The following is a 24,513-nucleotide window of genomic DNA, read 5'->3' as shown; positions in this document are numbered from 1 at the left end:
ACGTAGTGTCTGAAAATAAAAATCTTTTATAAAAAAAGAACAACATGAAAGCAGTATTGTATTATAAATAATAGTTCCCTTTCTGTCGGTCTCTCGACGTTGTGTCGAACCGACAGAATGGGGTTTGTCTTGAGAACCTATCATCTTCTGAGTATTTAGAAAAGGCCAATGAAAATTGGCGAATGAAATATGCATGCCGGGCTCCTTCCCGGATGTCCGGGTATAAGAGGGAAGCCGGCGTGCTCATTTATTCACCTTTTGTTTTTCAGAGCCTACGCATCTGATGAGCTTCTCTACGATCTTGGTGATCATTCTTTCTGCTGGAATCTACGACATGGACAGCGGACGGTCCCTTCCTGCTGTGACTTTCCCCTGGGCGTCTCGGCAGTTCCGGAGGTGTTCGAGCAAATTTCCTTTTCTAAAAGAGCAAATTTCTCCAGCGTGGCTTGTCCCGCTGTTCTCATGGGTGCAACACACTCATCGAGGAGGGGGACGGACACAATGCCTGCTTCCAGTACGCTGGGGCAGACGTTGTGGATACGTCCTGCCCGCACTGCTGGCGGTGACGATTCAGACGTTGCGTCACAGGTGGCTGTGTTCCCACGAGACTCAGCCACCACCTCGTTTGCTCCCCGTTCCGTGGCGGCAGGAATACGGCCCTGCCGTCCGCTACGGCAAGCAGCGAGGGTGATATGAGGATTACTGTGAGTGATAATCCACCAGCCACGGGCTCACGGACCGTTCACACCTCGTCTCGCTCGTCTGACCATTCCCCAGGAGACGGTCCGCCGTCTTATTCCTCAATCACGTATTCGGACATGATGCGTCATGATGAGATGTCTCTTGCAGCAACGGGGGGTGACGTACTGCCATCCGACTCCGACGATTCCTCGGGCTCCCTTTCTCGGGGGGTCGAGCCCAGGAAAAAGCTCCCCCGGCGCTCGCGGCTGGCTACATGGCGCCTCGGGTTTGAGCGCGGCTCCAAGCCGCGCCCGCCCCAGTGCCGTGTTTACCGGAAGTGCATGAGGAACTTTGTAAGACCGGGAAGGGGCGTTCCAGGTCTTACAAAGTTCCTCATGCACTTCCGGTAAACACAGCACTGGGGGCGGGCGCGGCTTGGAGCCGCGATCAAACCCGAGGCGCCATGTAGCCAGCCGCGAGCGCCGGGAGAGCTTTTTCCTGGGCTCGACCCCCTGAGAAAGGGAGCCCGAGGAATCGTCGGAGTCGGATGGCAGTACGTCACCCCCCGTTGCTGCAAGAGACATCTCATCATGACGCATCGTGTCCGAATACGTGATTGGGCTGTTCAGTCTGATGTATCCTCATGAATGGTTCCCACCTTGGCAACCCATGACCTCCCCAGGTGGACTCCCACCTTGCGTTTAACTCCTGCAGTCCGCACATTCCTCCCATGAGTTCTCCCCTGATGGTGAGACCATGTGGTGTCTCCACTGATTCCTCCCTAGGGTAGGTAGTGGCCTCTGCAGCGTTTTTCCCCCAGGGGGGAATAATGCTTACCCAGTGGCCCGTACGGTGCCTGGCGGCATCTCGCTATTTAGAGAACTAGGCCTCCGCCGTGATGGCCGGTGATGGGGCTTCCCAACTTTGTGTAAAGCTCTGGGTCCCCCTACCTCTCCACTGAAGGGTCATAATTTCGCGTTAGCGTCTTCGTCTGACTCGCCCAGCCCAGTCAACGTCGCTCCGCAGAGATTGTGACGCGGCTCAGTGCTGTGGCGTTTTCCATAGGAACCCCATTCTGTCGGTTCGACACAACGTCGAGAGACCGACAGAAAGGGAACGTCTTGGTTACGGATGTAACCTCGGTTCCCTGATGGAGGGAACGAGACGTTGTGTCCCTCATGCCACAACACTGGCCGCCCACCCCAGCGGTCGGGGGAGGATGCTTTAGGCTCCTCAGACCAACAGGTGAATAAATGAGCCAATTTTCATTGGCCTTTTCTAAATACTCAGAAGATGATAGGTTCTCAAGACAAACCCCATTCTGTCGGTTCGACACAATGTCTCGTTCCCTCCATCAGGGAACCGAGGTTACATCCGTAACCAAGAAGTTTTCTAACAAGTAAATGGTTTAATGCTACACTGGCTTATCCTCAAAGAGTATCTGAGCGTACACAGTTCCTGTCTTTGCAGTTTTATCATCAGGTAGTGGCTTCATTAGTTCAAGTTCAGCATAAGTCAGACTCTCCTCTGCAATTTTGGGCTATTGAGTCAGAAAGTGAAACAGTGGAGGATGAATACATGTCACATGCATATTTATTTTTATATAGTAATCTCTATTACATAATCTTAAAAAATAATTAAATACATGTACTGAAAGTTTTGTATTTAAAAAAATGATTTATTATTTCTTACCAAAACCACTTTTATGCTTTGAGGTTTTAAAAGCTTTGGCTTCCGCATTGCATCTGCAATAGGGGCTGAGATTGAAAATGAGACTTATTATGATTTTAAAGCAACAATAAAATAATGCCATGCTTTTCTGACTTTGTCTTTATTTAACCTGTAATAATAGAGGTACTTAAGGTCATACTTTGGTGTAAACCATTTTAATGAACTGGCTGAAAGTTTGGCTGAAAGCTAAACTAGAGATTCTTTTTGGGATTGTTACCTTTAGCCGGTATCTCTGGAGGCACATCTGGCTGCTCCACGCTTTTCTTTTTGTTGTACTTTCTCTCTTTTTTGGGAAGAGCCGGAGACAGACCGACAACACTTGTGACTGTCTCACCTGAGCTGCACACACACAAAACACTTCAATTTGTTGAAACAGCTGTTCCTCTCTCTATATACTGTCAAAACCAAGGACCTTTCATGTGCTACCATGAACATGATAACCATATATAGAATGTGTTCTCACCTGTTTTGTGAACTCTTGACGAAATGATAAGTTTCTAATAAAAAGAGCATATGAAAAATGTAATCATGTCAAATGTACAATGCTCAAAAAAAATTAAGGGAACACTTAATCATCACAGCTTAACACCAAGTCAGTTAACCTTCAGGAATATCAATCAACCCGGTAAGGAAGCATAAGTGATTGTGAACCATTTTTACTTGTTTTTGAGCAAAAAAAGTGACAACAGGTACATTGGAGAGGCAACAGCGAGGGTGGTCTGGGGAGGACCATCCTCAGAGGGTATCGGGGTGAAATCTATTGTCAGATCTTATACTGGTGCAGTGCAGAGTCTCCTGGTGCACTCATGTGACCAGAGTTTGTAGGCAGTTTCTGGATGATGAAGGCATTGATGCCAATGACTGGCCCTCACGTTATCCAGACGTAAATCCAGTTGAGAACCTCTGGGAACTCATGTATCCGAAGCCATCAAGTAGCACCATAGACTATCAAGACTAGATTACTGTAACGCACTATTAGGTGGTTGCCCTGCAGGTTTATTACAAAAACTCCAACTGGTTCATTATTTTTTTTCATATTTAAAAAAAATATATGAGCATATTAGCTGTAGAGCTTTAGCCTGGCCACATGTTGGATCAAAAGGGTCATGTAAAGTTCCTCTCTCTCTAAGAGCCACACTCAAGAGGCGACAGGGGATGAACGGAACACTCTCTCGGCTCCAAAGTTCTGAGGGGAGAGGGAAGATCAACCATCGCTTCAAAATGGTTATCTCACCTCAACCCCAGCAGGACGGTTTATTATTCTCCACCCTAACTTCAAAGGGACTGCATGTGGAGAACGAAGCCCTTTCCCATGTTGAGAGACAGCAGATGACCTGAATAACACCAGAGGACCTTCAAAATACACAAACACACCTTAGAAGGGTATCCTCTAAAAGCAGCCACAATAAACTGTCCAAACGTCTTGGTTACGGATGTTACCTCGGTTCCCTGATGGAGGGAACGAGACGTTGTGTCGAACCGACAGAATGGGGTTTGTCTTGAGAACCTATCATCTTCTGAGTATTTAGAAAAGGCCAATGAAAATTGGCGAATGAGACCAAAGGTGAATGAATGAGCACGCCGGCTTCCCTCTTATACCCGGACATCCGGGGAGGAGTCCGGCATGCTCATTCATTCACCTTTGGTCTGAGGAGCCTTAAGCATCCTCCCCCGACTGCTGGAGTGGGCGGCCAGTGTTGTGGGATGAGGGACACAACGTCTCGTTCCCTCCATCAGGGAACCGAGGTTACATCCGTAACCAAGACTTTCCCTTTCTGTCGGTCTCTCGACGTTGTGTCGAACCGACAGAATGGGGTTCCTATCGAAAACGCCACAGCACTGAGCCACGTCACAATGTCTGCGGAGCGACGTTGACTGGCCTGGGCAAGTCAGACGAAGACGCTAACGCGAAATTATGACCATCCAGTGGAGAGGAAGGTGGGAAGCCCCTGCCACCGACCGTCACGGGCGGAGGCCTAGTTCTCTAAATGGCGAGACGCCGCCCGGCACTGTAAGGGCCACTGGGTAAGCATTATTCCCCCCGGGGGAAAAACGCTGCAGAGACCACTACCTACCATAGGGAGGAATTAGTGGAGACACCACATGGTCTCACCATCAGGGGAGAACTCATGGGAAAATGTGCGGACTAGAGTTAACCGCAGGGTGGGAGTCCACCTAGGGAGGTCATGGGTTTCCGAGCTGGGAAAAATTCATGAGGATACATCAGATGGAACAGCCCACGGATGGGGGATTACCACTTCTGTAGCACTAGGTCCGGTTAGAGCTATGTGGGAGATAACTCAACTGTTCCCCGGCCTAAGGGGGCAGGGCTGCTCTGCCCAGCCTGCCCCGAGGAAGGTGCTAGTGATGGATAAAATGCCTGTTCTTTACCCAGTGGGGGAAAGAGGGGAGGTGTATTAGCCGCTGATCCCCCTAAGGAAGGGGGAAGGGCTTTCGCAGGTGTACGCCCTACCGGCTGCCATCCTACACCTGCCAGGATGCGGGCTGACACCGGTTCCGTGCGTAGGTATTAGAACCTCACGGAGTTGTTGGGCATAGCCCAACCCGCAGCTCTGCAGATGTCTGTTAGAGAGGCGCCCTGAACCAGTGCCCATGAGGAGTGACCTCACTCCCAACGGGCAGGGGCGAATTGAGATCTGTATGCCCTAACGAGGGCACCACCTGGTCTCTCGGAAGAGTGGTGGGAACTTTGAGCACGTAGCCGGGGCGGGGTCTCAAGATAACATGAGAATCCCGGCCCCGAGTTCTAGGCAATCTGTGGACACGGAGGGTGCTTGTAGATCCCCTACCCTCTTGGAGGTGAGCACCATCAGGAAAGCGTCTTTATCAAGACTGAGAAAGAGCGGCACCCCGAGAGGCTCGAAGGGGGCGGGGCCTCTTGAGGCCCACCACCTAGGTCGCAAGAGGGTACGGAGTGCGGGTAAGGTGGTCACCCTCTCGCGCCCCTTAGGAACCTAATGACCAGGTCGTGCTGTCCCAGAGGCTACCCAGCATTTGGGTCATGATGAGCGGCCGTAGCAGCTACATAAATTCCCAGTGTGGAGGGGGAGAGGTTACTCCCCAGTCTCTCTTGAGGAAGGGACAGCTCGTACCCGACCGAGCAACTCCGCGGGTCTTCTTGCCGAGAATAGCACCAGGTCGAGAAGAGGCGCTCCCTATGGGCGTATAGCCGCCCAGTGGCCGAAGCCCTAGCCTGAGTGACGTCCCAACCTGACCGGGGGTGGGTCACTCAGGATCTCCTCGTCCCATCCAGACATGGAGACCAGGTTCTGCCTGGGATGCCGTAACGTGCTCCTTCCCCTGGGGAAGCAATTCGCCAGGGGGAGCGGCCAGGGGGGAGTTGTTGTCAGAGCCTTAGCTCCGAGAACCAAGTCCTGGTTAGGCCAAATGGGCGTAACTAGTACCACTTGATGCTCCTCTTCTCTGGCCTTGCACAGGACCTGTGCAATGAGGCTCACTGGGGGGAAGCATACTTCCGCTTGTCCCGCGGCCAGCTGTGCGCAAGGGCATCCGTGCCAAGGGTTGCCTCGGACATGGAGTACCAAAGCGGACAATGGGTGGAGTACGGGGAGGCAACAGGACCACCGGTGCCTGGCCGAACTGCTCCCAAATGAGCCGGCTGCGTTGGGATGGAGTCGCCACTATCCGCGAGGCGTCGACTGATGAGAGAGCGCACCGGCTGTCTGGTTCAGGATGCCTGGGATGTGTGTGGCTCGCAAGGAACTGATCACCTGCTGACTCCAGAGGAGGAGTCGCCGGGCGAGTCATGTTAGCTGCCGTGAGCGAATGCCACCAATGATATATGCCACAGCAGCTGTGGCGTATCCGACCGGACCAGCAAGTGCTTGCCCTGCACGAGAGGTAGTAGCCTCCTCAATGCAAGTAGCACAACCAACAACTCTAGGCAGTTGAAATGCCAATGCAGGCGGGGCCCGTCCACCGCCCGGACACTGCGTGCCCATTGCACATGGCACCCCAACCCTACAGGGAGGTATCCCTAAGGGGACCCCTGTCATGGGAGACCAGGGGGTAGGGTGTGTCTGCAGAAAAAGCGTGATGACCATACGCCTGCTGCCGGTGTGCCACGCTCTCCAAGGAACTTGACTCTGTAACCAGTGTTGGAGCGTATGTGCTTTTGACCCGAGGGGGACCACCCCCGCCGAGGATGCCATGTATCCCAGGAGCCTCTGAATTGTTTCAGGGGGACCGCTGACTGCCTGAGAGCTTCAGGCAGTTCAACACTGATCGGGCGCGCTCTGTAGTCAGTCGCACTGCCTCTGGAGGCCGCGTGGGCGCGGGTTTCCTCGTCGCGGGTCACGCGCCCCCCCGCAGGGGGTGAGCGGGGCCGCTCATGAGGACTGAGTCGAGTTCCATATCGAGAAAGAGGACGCTCTGCACCGGGGAGAGCTCGCTCTTCTCAGTTGACCTGTAGCCCCACTGATCTAGGTGCCGGAGCACCAGGTCCCTGTGTGTACACAACAGATCTCGAGAGTGCGCCAAGCTGAGCCAGTTGTCGAGATAGTTTAGTACCCGCACACCTCCGGGGAAGGAGGGCGGTTTCCACAGCCTTTCGTAAAGACTCGTGGAGACAGGGACAGACCGAAGGGGAGGACCCTGTACTGATATGCCCGTCCCTCGAATGTGAACCGTAGGAACGGCCGATGTCGAGGGAGGATCGAGACATGAAGTACGCGTCCTTCAGGTCGATTGCCATGAACCAGTCCTGACACCTGACGGCCGTCAGGATGCGCTTCTGCGTGATCAACCTGAAAGGCAGCTATTGTGTAGGTGCCTGTTCAGATCAGCATTGCTGACATTTCGACGCAACCCCCCGCCTTTCTTGGGGACAATGAATTACAGGCTGTAAAACATGTTGAACATCTCGGCTGATGAGACGGGCTCGATCACTCCTTTGCCAGAAGGGTGGCGACCTCGCCCGAAGTACGGGAACATCCTAGCCTCTGACTGAGGTATATCGGATGCCCTGAAACTTGGCAGGCGTGAGGCGACTGGATCGCGTAGCCGAGACGGATCGTCTTCCCTAGCCAGCCTGACAGTCTGGGAAGCCGGCTAGCAGTACGGATGGCTAGCAGTACGGATTCCTTGCCGGGGGAGGTCCGCCGGGGAGGAGATCGGCTCTGCTGTTTTTCCTGCCTAGCGACTGCGCAGCTCAACGCACTGTCTGACTGAGAGTGCTGAGGGCTGGTGTTTATACTCGACATTGCGCTTCGCCATGACTCAACGTCGAGTTTGCCGTTCACCGTCGTGCAGAGGGTGGGAGCGGCTGTGATAACCCAGAGAGTGAGGAAATTCTCTTTTTTGAGAGTAAGTGGGCGCTAGCCCCCCGGAGAGGGCCAGCAGATAGAGAGACGGGGCAGGATACGTCCCTATCCGACTTCCCAACGATGTGGCTGGGGTCAGGCCCAATGGTAGCCTCGATCCCCCTGAGGTCTTCCCATGAGGGCCGCTTCGCCGCGGCTGCTGATGGGGCGATGGTCTCCTCTTCGCTGTCTCCTCCAGGGGGTGCCGCCTGAGTGGGGGGCACCAGAGCTAAGGGCGTCGAAGAGGACCAGGGCTGCTGGGAAGCAGACAGTGCATGGGACTCGACGGCCGAGGCGGCCAAGTCGCGGCACGGAGGACTACTTCTTTACTGTCGAGAACCCTCCGGGGACGGCCGTGTGCGGGGCTCATGCCCCCGACGGGCGGGGGGTGAGCGGGGCCGCTGCGGCTTGACAATAACACCAACCAGCCCCCCCCCTGCGAGACGGGTGCGTCGAGAAAGCGGACCTTCTCGGCGTTACTCATCTGCACAAGGATCGGCCAGAGGAGTTTCTCATGGACCACAAGTGTGGACATCGTCCGACCCAGGGCCCGCGTGGTCACCTTGGTCGCCCGTAGAGCGAGGTCGGTGGCGGCGCAGAGTTCCTGCATAAGCGCTGGGTCGGTCTTACCCTCGTGGAGCTCTCTCAACGCCCTGGCCTGGCAGGAGCCATAGCTTGGAGAGAGGAGGCAGCTTGGTCCGCCGCAATGTAAGCTCTCGACACCAGAGATGCCGAGACCCCACATGCTTTGGACGGGAGTCTAGGTCGATCCCCATCAGGTGGCCGCCGCCTACGGGCATGAGTGCACCGCGGCGGCATACTCCACCTGGGGGACATCGACGTGTCCTCTAGCTGTCCCAACCTCGATGGAAAAAAGGGGGTGACAGAACTTTGTTTGACGTGAAACGTGCCGGAAAGGGGGCCTTTCCAGGTCTTACTAAGTTCCTCATGCACTTCCGGTAAACACGGATTTGGAGCCGCGCTCAAACCTGAGGCACCATGTAGCCAGCCGCGAGTGCCGGTAGAGGCAGTGCGGGCACTGCAACCCAACACTCCCGGCAGCCCAGGAAAGCATGGCTGACATTTCGACGTCCGCTTCTTCCTGGGCTCGACCCCCCGAGGGAGGGAGAACGAGGAACCGTCGGAGTCGGATGGCAGCACGTCACCCCCCGATGCTGCAAGAGACATCTCATCATCACGCATCGTGTCCGAATACGTGATTGAGTATTAAGACGGCGGACCGTCTCCTGGGGAACGGTCAGACGAGCGAGACGAAGTGCGAACGGTCCGTGAGCCAGTGGCTGGCGGATTATCGCTCACAGAATCCTCATATCACCCTCGCTGCTTGCCGTAGCGGATGGCAGGGCCGTAGTCCTGCCGCCACAGAATGGGGAGCAAACGAGGTGGTGGCTGAGTCCCGTGGGAACACAGCCACACGTGACGCAACGTCTGAATCGTCACCGCCCGCAGTGCGGGCAGGACGTATCCACAACGTTTGCCTCAGCATACTGGAAGCAGGCATCGTGTCCGTCCCCCTCCTCGTTGAGTGTGTTGCACCCATGAGAACAGCGGGACAAACCACGCTGGAGAAATTTGCTCTTTTAGAAAAGGAAATTTGCTCGAACACCTCCGGAACTGCCGAGACGCCCAGGGGAGAGTCACTGCAGGAAGGGACCGTCCGCTGTACCACGTCAAAGATTCCAGCAGCAAAATGATCACCAATGATCATAGAGAAGCTCATCAGATGCGTAGGCTCTGAAGAACAAAAGGTGAATGAATGAGCACGCCGGCTTCCCTCTTATACCCGGACATCCGGGGAGGAGTCCGGCATGCAAATTTCATTCGCCAATTTTCATTGGCCTTTTCTAAATACTCAGAAGATGATAGGTTCTCAAGACAAACCCCATTCTGTCGGTTCGACACAACGTCGAGAGACCGACAGAAAGGGAACTGTATATATACTGTATATACAGGTGCTGGTCATATAATTAGAATATCATCAAAAAGTTGATTTATTTCACTAATTCCATTCAAAAAGTGAAACTTGTATATTATATTCATTCATTACACACAGACTGATATATTTCAAATGTTTATTTCTTTTAATTTGATGATTATTACTGACAACTAATGAAAATCCCAAATTCAGTATCTCAGAAAATTAGAATATTACTTAAGACCAATACAAAGAAAGGATTTTTAGAAATCTTGGCCAACTGAAAAGTATGAACATGAAAAGTATGAGCATGTACAGCACTCAATACTTAGTTGGGGCTCCTTTTGCCTGAATTACTGCAGCAATGCGGTGTGGCATGGAGTCGATCAGTCTGTGGCACTGCTCAGGTGTTATGAGAGCCCAGGTTGCTCTGATAGTGGCCTTCAGCTCTTCTGCATTGTTGGGTCTGGCATATCGCATCTTCCTCTTCACAATACCCCATAGATTTTCTATGGGGTTAAGGTCAGGCGAGTTTGCTGGCCAATTAAGAACAGGGATACCATGGTCCTTAAACCAGGTACTGGTAGCTTTGGCACTGTGTGCAGGTGCCAAGTCTTGTTGGAAAATGAAATCTGCATCTCCATAAAGTTGGTATATAAATCAAATTTTTGACGATATTCTAATTATATGATCAGCACCTGTATATATTCCTCTGGAATGCTATCCCCCCATTAACTAGTTAGCCTGTAACCTTATACATATTCAGGTTGTTCTGTATCTTGCGTGTATTCATTTTATAGATTTAATGACTGACTGATGAATTCTTGTGTGCTCTAATGTAACTTCATGTACTGGCATGTTTAGTACCAAAATTAGTCTCTTTAAGCTTCCTGCACAATGATGTATGTCCGGTGTGACTTCCGGTGTGAGAACGCTGGCGTGTTTGTGCTGCCGCTTCACGCTGGTTACCTGTTTGTTTGTTTGTATGGTTTGTTTGTTTATTGGCGGATACGTTTTTGGATATGTTTTTGCTGGGATTCGACAGATCTGGATTATTTGGATTATTTACTGGACTACTATCACTCAATATGATTTGTATGACTGACCTGGCATTTTTTGGGATCCTGCCACACTGATCAGCTGCGAGCCCCCTCCATTCCTTTCCATATCCTTTGCGACATCTGAAACAGTGAGTCTCCACTCTCTTTGTCATTTTGTGGTGTCAATCCTCGGTATGGCTGGGTAGCCTTCCCTTCCGTGGATTGTGTGTTTTGTGGATTCGATACGGTTCTGGCTAACTTAGTTAAACTGATAAGATATTTTGTTTGGGTCCCATTGGTTTTTGGTCATGTCGATGCGTAATCATTTGCATATTTTGCTCTTTGGTCTTCTTGTGCTGTTTTTGGCTGACGTCAATAAAGTGATCTCTCCCGAGATGGCTCTGCAATTTTTTTCTGCTCAACTTAGAACTTTAAATGGATCTCTCCGCCTGACTCCGGACACTTATAAATGGTGTGAACAACTTGGAATTTTACGCCGACCCCGCTACATGCACCATTCACAGAAGAAACTTCGGGCTTATCACTGCTTGTCTTCAAATAGTATTCCGGTTATCTGTACCAACACCCGTGCTCTTAGTAAAATACAACAGGAAAATCGTGTACTCAACCTTGGAAATCTGAGACCATTACGCTTCGATCCCGTCCTTGGACACTGCGATATTTCATCCTCAGATATGAGATGTGCTCTACTGAACACTCGCTCTTTAACTGATAAAGCATTAGTGCTAAATGACATTATCATTGAAGCAATTCTGGATATGCTACTTTTGACGGAAACTTGGCAGGTGCCAAATGAAGTTTTCAATTTAAACCTCTTAACTCCACCTGGGTACATCTATTTTTCTCAACCTCGTCTCCATCATAGAGGTGGAGGGTTGGCTATAGTTTGTCGTGGGAGTATCAAAATATCTAAGATTGAGTTCCATGACGTTGTATCTTTTGAATATCTTGCACTTAAAATGACTGGAATAACATCTATGGCTATAATCTTAATTTATCGACCTCCAAAATTTAATGCAGACTTTTTCTCTGAGATTAGTGAGTTACTCACTCTTGTCTGTGCTAGTTATTCATCTGTAATTTTTCTTGGTGACTTTAATATACATGAACACACCGTACAATGCAACGAATTGATATCTGTTCTGGATTGTTTCAGCCTAACTCAACATGTAACTTTTGCAACTCATTCCAGGGGTCATATATTGGATCGTATATGTACATCTGGCTTATATAATATTCATGTTAGTGGAACTGGTTTTGCCTTTTCAGATCACAAACTCCTAAACTTCAGTTTTAGTTTCCCTACATCTGTATCGCCTGTGAAAAAAATGCTCACTTATTGTAAAATTTGTTCTGTGGATCCATCGGCATTCTCTGAGTCAATAAGGGCTTCTTTATTGTCAGATTGTTTACTATCCAACTGTCCATCAGAAATAATCAGCATCTATAATAATTCCTTTTTCCAAATACTTGAGAAACATGCTCCTGTTAAAACTAGACTGGTTCCATCTACACATGTTTCATCCTGGTTCACTCCGGAACTCAGAGTAATGAAAACTATGGGACGTCGCTTGGAAAGACTGTGCAGGAAATCTGGACTTATTGTGCACTCCTTGGCCTTGAAAGAACATTTGCTCAACTACCGTACAGCCCTCAATGCTGCAAGATCCTCATATTTCTCTTCTACTATTAAGAATTCTATGTGCAGGCCCAAATCTCTGTTTGCTATGGTTAACAATCTCACTAACCCTCCACAACATGTTATTTCTGGCTCTGAGGTGCTTGTATATAACTTTTCTCATTTCTTTTCAGACAAATTGAAGTCAATCACTGAATCCATTTCCAAAGACACCCCATTATACAACTGACTCAAATGCTCACTTGATGTCAGCTGACTCGGCTTACTCAACAAACTCTCTCTCTGCTTTCACTTTAACTACTTCTGCTGCCATAAGTGATCTAATTGTGAAGTCTAATTCAACATCCTGTCATCTTGATCCAACACCTACTGTTTTGCTTAAGATGTGTATTCCTGAAGTTGAACCTTTCATAACACATATGATAAACTGTAGTTTAGCATCTGCCATTGTTCCAGCTGAATTAAAAATGGCTTCAGTGACCTCCATTCTTAAAAAAACAGGCCTTGACCATCTAAACATGAACAATTACAGGCCAATCTCAAATTTACCATTCTTGAGTAAAATTCTTGAAAAAGTTGTGACTTCACAATTGAGATCTTACCTAAATACTAATGGACTTTTTGAACCTTTTCAGTCAGGATTTCGCTCATCATATAGCACTTAAACTGCTCTTCTTCATGTGGTTAATGATATTCTTCTGTCCAGGGATTCTGGGTCAATTAACATCCTGATTCTTCTCGATCTAAGCTCTGCATTTGACACAGTCTGCCATGCAATACTCATCTCTCTTTTTTGATATCGGTATCACTGGTCCAGCTCTTTCCTGGCTCATTTCCTACATCAGCGACAGAAAATATTATATCACCATACAAGGGTATAAATCTGCCACTGCTCCGGGTCTCACAGGGTTTTCCTCAAGGGTCAGTTCTGGGTCCACTTCTGTTTATCTTTTATATTTCTCCACTTGGTGACTCCATACGCATGCATGGGCTTCAATTTCATTGCTATGCTGATGACATTCAAATTTACCTTACCACCAGCTCTGATAGGATATCCCTGCCTGACTCACTTATTGCAAGCATCAGGGATATCAAGCATTGGATGTCCTTGAATTTCCTTAAACTAAATAATAACAAAACCGAAATATTGATTATTGTAGCTGCTACCTCAGTCAAAAGGATGGACCTGTCCTTTGAAATTGATGGGATTCATGTTAAATCTTCTTCATCTGTCCGTAATCTTGGTGTCTTATTTGACACATCTCTATCTTTTGCCTCTCATATTTCTTTTGTCTTTAAAAACTCTTTTTTTCCATCTTCGTAATATTGCACGACTTCGATCTTCTCTCACTCTAGCTGATGCTGAAATCCTAATTCATGCATTAATCACATCACGTCTGGATTATTGCAATGCTCTACTTTTTGGTCTGCCTAAAAAACTCATAGCAAGGTTACAGTATGTTCAAAACTCAGCAGCTAGAGTTCTCACCTCCACCAGGCGCTCTGCTCACATTACTTCCCTACTGCATGATCTTCACTGGCTACCTGTGGCATCACGTATTCACTTTAAGATATTACTTCTAACATTTAAGGCATTAAATGGTCTTGCGCCGCCATATCTGTCTGATCTACTCTGCCCTTACTCTCCTGCCCGGACCCTCAGATCATCTGAGCATGGTCTTTTGTCCATTCCTCGTTTTCGGCTGTCCACTGTAGGTGTTAGGTCATTTAGTGTTAATGCTACTAAATTATGGAATTCGCTACTGCTTACACTTCGTAATATATCATCCTTGCCTACCTTCAATACACAGCTAAAAACTTATCTTTTCAATATGTATTTTGGATAATGTGGCTATTTGTGGCCTTATGTGTTTGTAATGTGGATGTGGATGTGCAAATGTATGTATAGCACTATGTGAAGCGACCTTGAGCTATGGAAAGGCGCTATATAAATAAAACTTCTTCTTCTTCTTCTATGTATAGAATGTGAACCCATCGTGCATCATATGCTCTTTATAATAACTTCAGTTAATAAGTTCAATTTGGCATCCCGCCATAAACATGCAAATAAGACAAAGAAAGAATTTCCCGCGCACCGATGGCTGCTATACATTGGCCCGTTGACCCGTTGAGGGCGTGGCGTGTATGAGCTTAAGATAATCATCCTTCCACTCATTCTTTGCTCAGCTCGGCAGTTCAACTCCCTTGGGACCTGTCTCATCTCTTTGAGATTGACTTTCCGGCAATTTACTTCGGCAGACTTCGTTGAACACTCCGATCTCTGGAAGAACTCTGCGAATTTCCTCACGGTGATCCATCAGCACGCTCTCTCAACGTGCACCGGAGTTCTCATTGGCTCAGCAGTCAAAGCAAGTATAAACATTCAACAACATGCCTAAGTTAGCCCCTTAACTTGTTAAGATGATTTTTGCGAGAGAACTAATGTTTGTGCAGGAGTAATTTAATATTGCCATTCTTTATGCTACTTGTCTTTTCCATGCTTTCCTCTTTTAATGTACAAATGTTTCAGCGTGTATATTTTTGTTAGTTATATGTTACTTTTATGTTTTGAGTGCACCATAGTTTTTAGATAATAAACGTTCACCTGTATTCGCATGTGTTTGATTCCGTGTAACTGCTCATGAACACATCACTTCTACTGCTTGTCTTGTTACCTGCTCTCAAGTAGTACCGTGCGAAGATGGTTACTATCCGAGGCCTGGATACTGTCCCTCTTAATAGTTAGAATACGACTCCACTGATCATTCGCTGGACGGATATATTGGGGGGAAATTATTGTTGATTCTGCTGCATCGGGTAAATGCTACTGAATACACATAGTTGATAGCATTCAACTTTGCGTATTCACCCTTTGAGTTAAAGTTGATAATTTCCCTGAGATGCACTTACATAGCCAAGGTTCTGTCAACCTTGCACTGGTTACCTATTAAGCATCGCATTAACTTTAAAATCTTGCTTATTACCTATAAAGCCTTACATGGTTTAGCTCCTCAGTACTAGAGTCCACTTCTCTTGTCTTACAGTCCTTCACATGCACTACACTCTCAGGCATCCGGTCAGCTGGTAATACCTAGAATTTCAAAATCAAGTGCAGGTGGTAGATCTTTTTCCTGTCTAGCTCCTAAACTTTGGAACAGTCTTCCCACCACTGTCCGGGAAGCAGACACACTCTGTCAGTTTAAATCTAGACTAAAGATGCATCTTTTTACTCTTGCATACACTACACTTTTAGTTTAGGCTACATTAGTTTGAAAACCGGAACCAGGAACACTTCCAAAAACAAAAGATGTACTTGTTGCATCAAAGAATGCAGAACAGTAGGGTAATTCCAGCGTTATGGACGTGACATTTTGTGTTATGGACGTGACATAAAAATGCTCAGAGAATGAATTTGTTACGATTATATTGAACCATCTGTTTATATTTTACTGAACCCTTGTTGATAGAGTCTAAACATTAAAAAATGTCAGTCTATGAAAAAAATGTATATTTAAAAAAAGGGAAATAAACATGCGTTATGGATGTGACAAAAAAAGGACACGGTTTTTGGGAGACGATAAACATTGTAGGATTTCTATAAAATAAAATGCACAATCCTGAAGCAATAATACCCAATGAATGGAGAAGGGATGCCTCTTTATAGAACATGAAGTAGTTACTTTATATTCATTTTCATGTGTCCATTTATGAGGAATATGTAGCGTTATGGATGTGACAATCCTGAAAATGGCGCTTACCTGACTATGAAAAATCATGCACTAAAAATAAAACAAATGCTTTTCAAATTTGAAGAGAGATCTCACATGGGTATTTGAACCACCAAATGTTAAAATCTGTGCTGTTACCATAGTAAAAACCGCTGGTAAAAACTAATTTTTTCGTGGTAAGGTTGACATTTTCACGGAATTGCCCAGTACTCTACTCTCAGCTGTCTTGTCTCATTGTTCCGATGTTACTTCCGCGAGCAGGATGCAGTTCATGGCCTGACCTGATGGTAGAGCGGAGAATGGGAAGCTGCGACTTGACAAGAGCTGAGATGATAGAGCTGCATGAAGAAGGACGCTGCGACTTGACACGTGTTCACTACAAAATTTCAACTGCTACAAGATTATTAATGATAATCTTAAACCTATAATATACCTTATTACTAAGTTTATTTTATTTTTTTATTTAGCCTAGTTGTGCAAGCACAGTCGAGCTTGTGCAGAGGTGCAGCTTTTGCCAGAGGGGAACTGGTTGGGCCTGGGTTCTCCTGAGTTTTTTTGGGGGGGGTTGGGCATTGGGTTCCTCGCCACCGTTTGCATACTGTTTTGCACGGTTTGCCTGGGGGCTGCTTTATTTATTTATTTTAAAGTTTTACTTAATTAATCTTTACATATAGGAATTTATAGTGTTTAATATTTGAACTGTGTTTCTCTCTCCCTTATCTTAACTGTGTGCTTTAAATGTTTTGCTTATAGTCAATATGTTTTATGTACAGCTGCTTTGTAACAATGAAAATTGTAAAAGGCGCTATATAAATAAAGTTGACTTGACTTGACTGTCCAGGAGCTCACTAATGCGCCCCCAGGACACCATGTGACATCTCATCAGGAGTATGCCCAGACATTGCTGTGAGGTCATACGGGCACATGGGGCCATGCACAACACTGACTAACATTATGAGTTACTGTTGTGAAATTCAAACAAGTTTAATGATCCAGTATTATCCTTATTTTTCAGTGATTTTACTGTAATTTCGGCCCTGAATGTTTTCATGATTTTGGCTTTCTTTGACCATTTTGTTCTCACAAAATTATGCAAAGTATAGAAGTGAAGAATTTTAACCTGGATATTTTGCTCATTGAGATCTAATATAGTGTGATTTTGCTGTTCCCTTATTTTTTTTTAGCAGTGTATAAACAAACCAGCATGCACTCCATAACTTATGGGAAAATAAACTTTATGAAATCAGGAACTTAAAGGTTCATACCTTTTAAATGTCTCTTCCTCTGCAGATACTGACAACTCACAGCTACAGTGAACATGCACATGCACAACAGTCCAACACAACAGACCAGCACGGCACACAGATACACATCTGAAATACACACACAGGGAAAACAACACAAAGCTTGATATATATATTTTTTTGTATTGTAGATTTACCAATATCCAGGCAATACAGGGCTAAATGATTTAGGCCTACTGTAAAAGTAACAGACGGAGTTAAAGGAATACTCCACCCAAAATTAAATGTACACAAAATGTATGTTTTTCCCAGTTTGTATGAATTTTAAAGTTTTACTTAATTAATATTGCATATAGGTATTTATAGTCTGTTTAATATTTGACCTGTGTTTCTCTCTCCTTTATCTTAAATGTGTGCTTTCACTGTGCGTGCGTCCGTGTCTGTGTGTGTGCGCGTGTGCGTGTCTGTGTCTATGTGTGTTAGTACGTGTGCATATTGTGTGGGTGGAGTGTCTGTATGTGTGTATGTCTGTCTTCTGTGTTTTCACCTTTTTCTTGTTTTTACAGGTACAACTTTAATTGTTTTGCTTATAGTCAATATGTCTCATGTACAGCTGCTTTGTAACAATGGAAATTGTAAAAAGCGCTATATAAATAAAGTTGAGTTGAGTATGATTTGCTTTCTTCTTTTCCATACAACTAAAGTGAATTGACAATTTAATTAGAGAACGTTTATTTATATATTTTTGTCACTTTGGTTAGCCCCGGTTCTCATTCACTTTAATAATAAAGAAAGTAGTAGTATAGTAAATTAACTTTTTTTTGTGTGTTCCATTTAAGGCTACATACAGTACAAGTTAATGACATCTTTCATTTTTGGATGGACTATTCCTTTAAGAAAATCTTTCCTCTGCCTTTTCATCAGAGTGTTCATTGCATTGGGAACATCATGCACAGTGTACAATACAATATGGGTCAACACAGTTTTGTGGTTTACCTTCAAACAGACTCCACAATTCCTCCTTTAGTCTGTCAACTGGGAGAACATGGACTGTGAGAGGACGAGAGAATTGCACACTCATCACTATGGCTCCAGCCCCTCATAATCACACAGCACATGTAGATAAATCAAGTTAATTGCAGGGGAGATTGTTTGTGGGATGACAGCAGGCTATCCCTCTTTCTGCGTACATCCCTTCTCTGCCCATGGCTTGTGGTGGCTAACAACCACTGTGATGCCCTGAAATAACCAGAACCACGGGCAGCAGCTGACAACAGTAAGGCTAGCTGGTTCTATAAACATAGTCGCCTGTGTGCCGAGGAAGCTTAACTTCCTTTTTGGGTGTGCAACAGACCACTAAAGAGTAAAAAAAAATGTTGTACCCTGTATTGTTTACCATGTCAACAGTACTGTCGTTTTTCTGCATTTAATTTCGGGAAGCATTTGCATAATTTGAGAAGATTGTCTTTTTGCTAGCTGAAGACATAACTGAATATGACGAAAATATATTTTTTATAAAGTTATTATAAAGTGGTGGTTATAGAGTATGTGCAAAATCTATTAAAGTGTTTCTGCAAATGTGTGCCTTGAAATCACATTTTAGACATGAAAACTCCCAGGATACGTTGTAGCATGTTAATAGTTATGACATATACTCATATAATGTTTTTGGTCTTGGTGGACTAGATCTGGTTATGCTGCTGTTGCAGAGCAAGTATAAAGACTACTGCTAATACACAAACTGTGATGAGCATGTAAGTGATGTTGCTGCAATGTTAGGCACAATATCCTGTAAATAAATATTAGCACTGTTGGGCAAGTTACTCTGGAAATGTAATTAAATGACTGATTACTCCTTTTAAAAGTATCAAGTTATTGGTCCGATTACTTTATTTCAAAAGTAATAAGTTACACTACTACTTACATTACTAGTTAAATGTACTCCCCCCCACCCCTTGTAAACAAAAAAAACTCTGTAGCCTTCTCTTGACCAAACTCTGTTGCGAGATAGAGTGTGCACTTCCCAATAAACTAAATTTAAGCCTGTCTTTTCCTATTTTAACAATTTATTTCGGCTTATTCCATAATAAAACCTGTCATAAATAATAATAATAATAATAAAACTCTGTGACATTAACTTAAAACATTTTCATTTGTTAACCGTAGTATTTCTAAACCTGCTCCATGATGTAAAAAGTCTCCACTTAGTTTCTTGTAACTTGTATCTTTTAACTAGTGCTTCTTCATATTTCTATGATGATTTCTTCATCTTAAAAAATAATTTAACAGCATTAGAGCAACAAAAACTACTTTGACAAAACACACCATGTTGCTAATACCAGCCTATCACTCGACAGTAGAAGTTGATTCATTGCTCTCCGTGGCCGGTAACATTACATTCTCGAGAAGTTGAACCACGCTGTACTGCCATTTCAGTTTGTTTTTTGTTTGGAAATAAACTCAAAATAATGATTGTATTTCCATCTACAGAACGCATACTTTTCTCTCTTCATGCTGAGTTTGTTATTGTTGGTAGTACCAAAGATTGTCTTAGGATAGGGAGATGTATGGGTCTGTAATACTTACAATTGGAGCATAAAGGCTAACATGGATCACGAGATGCACCTCAGTCAATCATATAACAACGATCCATTCTCCTTGCCTGTGTTCCAGCCAATCTGCTGAAGGCGCGGCGATAGCATTAGCCATTACGATTTTTAAGCTTAAGGCTGCAAGCTTTCCATCGAGTGGATCTGGTAGTACTTTACCGCGCAGGCGCTTACAGGTTTCAGTTCGATGACATCGCAGATGCGACAGTCAGGCATCCAGACTTTGAAAAAGCTATTTCTCTTTTTACAATATAGATGATAAAACACTGCATTCTGTCGGCAATGATGTAACAGCTGTAACGAATAGTTAACTGGGCTTGGAACTATAATCTAATTACTATTTAGGAAATTATAACGTGGTTAATTATAACGTGTTTAAATTACTCCGTTACCAAAAATGTAATCAAACTACAGTAACACGTTACTAAGTATTGTGTAACTGGAACTGGGCTTGAATTTGAAGTTCGTAAAGCTCTTATTTTTTGTGTAATTCTGTTCCTTTAGCTGTAACAGTAGTGGAAAAATAATAGTTAGAAAGGATTTATTCTACAGTCTTAGTTGTTTGTATTTATTTATTTAATTAATTACTCACTACCGTCCCATTGGTTTGATATGGAGATTGCAGGGAAAATGGTAACGGAAGGCATGGCTGTAGGTAATTAACGGAAGAGAATATAAGGAGGGAGAGCAGAAACTAAACAAAAAGAGAGACGGAGGAGAGAGAACGGAAGTGAGAGTATGAGAGAAGGAGGAAACGGAAGGAGTAAGGAGAGTGTCACGGCGAAGGAACCACGCACCCCGGAAACGTGAGACTGGCGGACTTTGGATGCTGCTTGGCGCTACTCAACCGAGTTTTGCAGCGCGATTCCAAGTGCACAGAGTGATGGGATTTACCTGGAAACGACGGTTCCTGGCATGGATTATACTAGTTTTGGACTGAGGAAGACGATGTTCCGGGAGTGCAACTACCTTCTCAACATACTGTACACGCAAGTCAAACCGCGCACATGCTAACATAACGCACACACACCTACATTCACGAACAATATCTTTTTTCATGGTGTGGGAGCGCAGCTACTCTCAAACTATAGTGCTTGCTTGGCATGGTTTTCGCTGTTAATTGTTCTTTATTTGTTCTCTCTTTCTCCTGGTCTGGACAATTCAATTGATGCTATTTTTGCATTATTTGATGTGCATTGGAAGTTTAATTGCCTACTACTTGTCAATACAAAACTCATTCTATTGCATCCGCTGTGTGAAAAGTGTTTAACTTTATTCTTTGTAGTTGATTCGTGTTTGGTTATTTCTTTAATGCTGTAAATTCGTAACGGTGGTATTTTTGAGCTATCCGTGGCATTTAATTAATTTAATATATTGACAGACTTAAACCTGTCTGGAGCCCGAACTACTTAAATATTTACATTAAAGAAGGGTGACCACCGTTATAGAAGTGGCGCCTGAACAGGGACTTGAATATATTTGATTTGCAATTATATGAACACTTGAATATATTTGATTTGCAAATGTATGAACCGTTGAAAATATTTGAACTGCTGAAAATATTTTTGCCATTTGACTAAGAATTGAACTTGACAGACGTTTATGCTGTCTGGTATTTAAATTGTGTTAATGGCAGCTGGGGTTTATACAATTTAATTTGGGATTTTTTCATAATTGTTATTTGAATTTTTTGTTTGGTTGAGAAAAATGTATTGATAAAATCTGTGGATTGCTTAATTTCTTGAAATCTATGATTTTGTGTGTGGCTTAATTGCTTCTCATTAGGAGGTGTAACTGCAATTTAAATTTGTTTTTTACAATGAGCATCTTTGAATTGGGATTCATTATTTTGTGGGTGATTTGTGTACCTTATGTGTCCTTTGCCAATTATTGGGTATCTTGTGTTTGTGGACATTTGATTGGCTTGAATGATTGAACTGTATTAGCGCAAAGCCTTGTGTGTGGGTGTGTATATATATGACACAGATTGCATACACAATACTGATTTACAACTTCTGTTTATTTTCATATACTACTACATAACTCACTGTGGCGAGGGGGGCGTGGTCCAGCGAAGTCTGGAGAGAAAGGGACAGGAAACCGGCGGGAAATAAGTAGGTCAAAGGATGATCATAAACACCTGTCTCTTGTTTCAGTGATTGGCGAGAAGAGAATAAAAGCCAACACGAGGGGAGGACAAAGGGAGAGGAAAGCGTGGCTATACAGAGCGAGAGATCGAGAGAGCTGGAGCGAGAGAAACCCGCGCTGTACAGAGAGTACGAGCGATTGTGCCAGGAGGCCACTTTAAATATTATTTCCTTTTGCTTTGTGTTTTCTTTGGAATTAATAAACCTCTTACCAGCTACGCCGACCCTGTCTCCTTCCTTCCATTATCTCGAACGTATTACACGCACATACACAGCTATGTCCGATCATAAAACCCCACAATCCACTGTTGTGGAAATTGATGTTCCTCCGGATGTGACTACTCCTATCTGGCCACCTGTACGTCCTAAGTTTTACAAGGAACCGATGTCTCCACCAGTACTCACACAACCCCACAATTCAGCCATTTGAGACCATTACGAGCCCAGGTGCAGTTTACAACCCCACCGTTAGATGGTAGCACCCCAGCTCAATCTTTCACAAGGGAACAAAGACATGTTGAACCTATGCAATTATGTACTCTGTCATCTGGAATATCACAGATCAATGCCTCATCGACCTTACATCCTTCATCTGAAAGACAATATAAACTGCCTCAAACTCTGTGCTATCGACATCTGGAAGAGAGATAAATCAACTCAATACACAAGTACAATATAACTGGGATAACCTGTGTGCTTTTATGACTCAACGCGATAGATCTCTGATCGAACTCACCAAGGAGTTAAAATCCACGTCAGCCATACATCAAAGAGAGATTACACAGCTTGCTGGAAAAGTAGAGGAATTAAAGCAACAAATGTCTATCACTTTATCTACTAACAAGCAACAAGTTGAAAAGGAATCTGATCAAACACTTAAAGCCATGAAACTTATGATGACTGAGGAATTACAAAAAGTAGAAGGTACCTTAGTATCCGAAGTATGCTTCCTGGTGCAACAGTTGCAATCAGAGGTGCAACAGGACATTCAAGCAGTACAAAATAACTTCCAGAAAATGTGTGATGAAATATTGAAGGAAAGTAACCAATTGACTTCATGCACAACCAAGTTGTCTATAAACATGCAAGAACTACAAACTAAAATAGAGGCTAAGTTTAACAAACAAGAGAAAGAAAGTGATACACCACAGAGCACCCCAACTCTTTCAGTAACTTCTCCATCCCCTGCTACTATTGGTAAAAGTGACCACATCAAAGTAACATTTCCTGCATTTGGAAGGCCCACTGATGATTTAGATCCTTTGATGTATATAACACGTTGTCAAGATTTTCTTGCAGTCCATCCTCTAGCTGACCCAGATATCTTGGCCACCTTTAGAACAGTTTTATCAGGTACTGCTTGTGACTGGTGGGAGGTGGCAAGAACCACTGTTAAAAGCTAGAATGAGTTCCAAACTGTTTTTCTCTCTGCTTTTCTTGCTGAGGACTACGAGGATGAGCTAGCTGAACGCGTCCGCAAGCGGATTCAAGGAGAAAAAGAGTCCATTAGAGATTTTGCTTTCAGTTATCGAGCCCTCTGTAGAAAATGGAAATCAAGTCTGGAGGAGAAAGAGCTAGTTAAGATGATTCTTAAAAACATAAAACCTTACCTTGCAAGTCACATTCGTGGCCATCTACACACTGTGGAGGAACTAGTGAGTCGTGGTTGCCAGCTGGAAAAAGACCATGAACAACAAAAACAGTGTGATAACAAAACTATTGCTAAAACCAATGCTGTTGCCCCAAGAGGAACAAGTTCGACTCAACTTGCTGTACAATGCTGGAGATGTAAAGGACTCCATGCCCCAGGCAACTGTCCGCACTACATGCCTTCAAACCACCCAACACGATCTGTTGGACATCAACTATATACAAACAAACGAAGTATCCCCTTACCTGGCCAAGTTTCTAATAGTTCTGTGTTCTCCCCAACAGCAAAAATGTTGTCTTTAGGTGACAAACCTACAGATACAACGGATGTCATGGTTCTGCCCCATCTTGTCTTGCTTTTCTTGATCTTGTGGCAGAGCCATGACAGAACCTCTTGTTTTATGTGGAGAGAGAGACAGTTTTGGCCTTCCATATACTCCCTCTCTCCTGTGTGGCGTCTCTGTTCCCGCCCTTTCGTCTCGTTATTGCTTGTTAATTAGTTCATGTCCCGCACCTGTCCCCTTCTTGATTTAGTCCCCTTTATATAGTCCTCTTGTTTCATTGTCCTGTGCGGGTTCATTGTACTGTTGTGTCATGGTTTGTGTCATGTGGGTTACTGTCTTTTAGTTAGTCTAGTTTATTGTAGTTTAATGTCAAGTGTTAGTATTAGTCCAGTCTAGTTAGTCCTTGTTCCTGTTTCCATGTTTTGTTATGCTACCCCCCGTGGGTGTTTGTTTTGTATCTT

The 24,513-nt window shown here is 45.0% G+C and overlaps 1 protein-coding gene across 1 annotated transcript; it reads right to left on the bottom strand.

Annotated features, from left to right (window-relative positions):
• Nucleotides 1-1,268: 1,268 nt before the first annotated feature.
• vstm4b (V-set and transmembrane domain containing 4b) lies at nucleotides 1,269-18,695 on the bottom strand. The gene is made up of 6 exons (XM_057328911.1): nucleotides 18,359-18,695; nucleotides 17,384-17,491; nucleotides 2,876-2,909; nucleotides 2,630-2,751; nucleotides 2,374-2,438; nucleotides 1,269-2,221 (listed from the first exon to the last, which is right to left on the bottom strand). The coding sequence occupies exons 1-6, from the start codon at nucleotides 18,441-18,443 to the stop codon at nucleotides 2,096-2,098; spliced, it is 540 nt and encodes a 179-aa protein (XP_057184894.1). The 5' UTR covers nucleotides 18,444-18,695; the 3' UTR covers nucleotides 1,269-2,095.
• Between the last annotated feature and the right edge of the window lie 5,818 nt (nucleotides 18,696-24,513).

The sequence above is a fragment of the Triplophysa rosa genome, unplaced genomic scaffold (genome assembly GCF_024868665.1).
Source record: "Triplophysa rosa unplaced genomic scaffold, Trosa_1v2 scaffold96_ERROPOS1922708+, whole genome shotgun sequence".
Taxonomy (NCBI): domain Eukaryota; kingdom Metazoa; phylum Chordata; class Actinopteri; order Cypriniformes; family Nemacheilidae; genus Triplophysa; species Triplophysa rosa.
Note: the sequence above shows the minus strand (reverse complement) of the source record. Positions and strands in the feature narration are given on the sequence as shown.

What these genes read in the sequence shown, in the direction of transcription:
- vstm4b (XM_057328911.1), bottom strand. Translation starts at nt 18,443, where the DNA reads ATGAGTGTGCAATTCTCTCGTCCTCTCACAGTCCATGTTCTCCCAGTT. An exon ending in ATTGTGGAGTCTGTTTGAAG is followed by an intron (nt 17,492 to 18,358) that starts GTAAACCACAAA and finishes TGTGTATTTCAG; the next exon opens with ATGTGTATCTGTGTGCCGTG. An exon ending in AAAGCATAAAAGTGGTTTTG is followed by an intron (nt 2,222 to 2,373) that starts GTAAGAAATAAT and finishes CTGACTCAATAG; the next exon opens with CCCAAAATTGCAGAGGAGAG.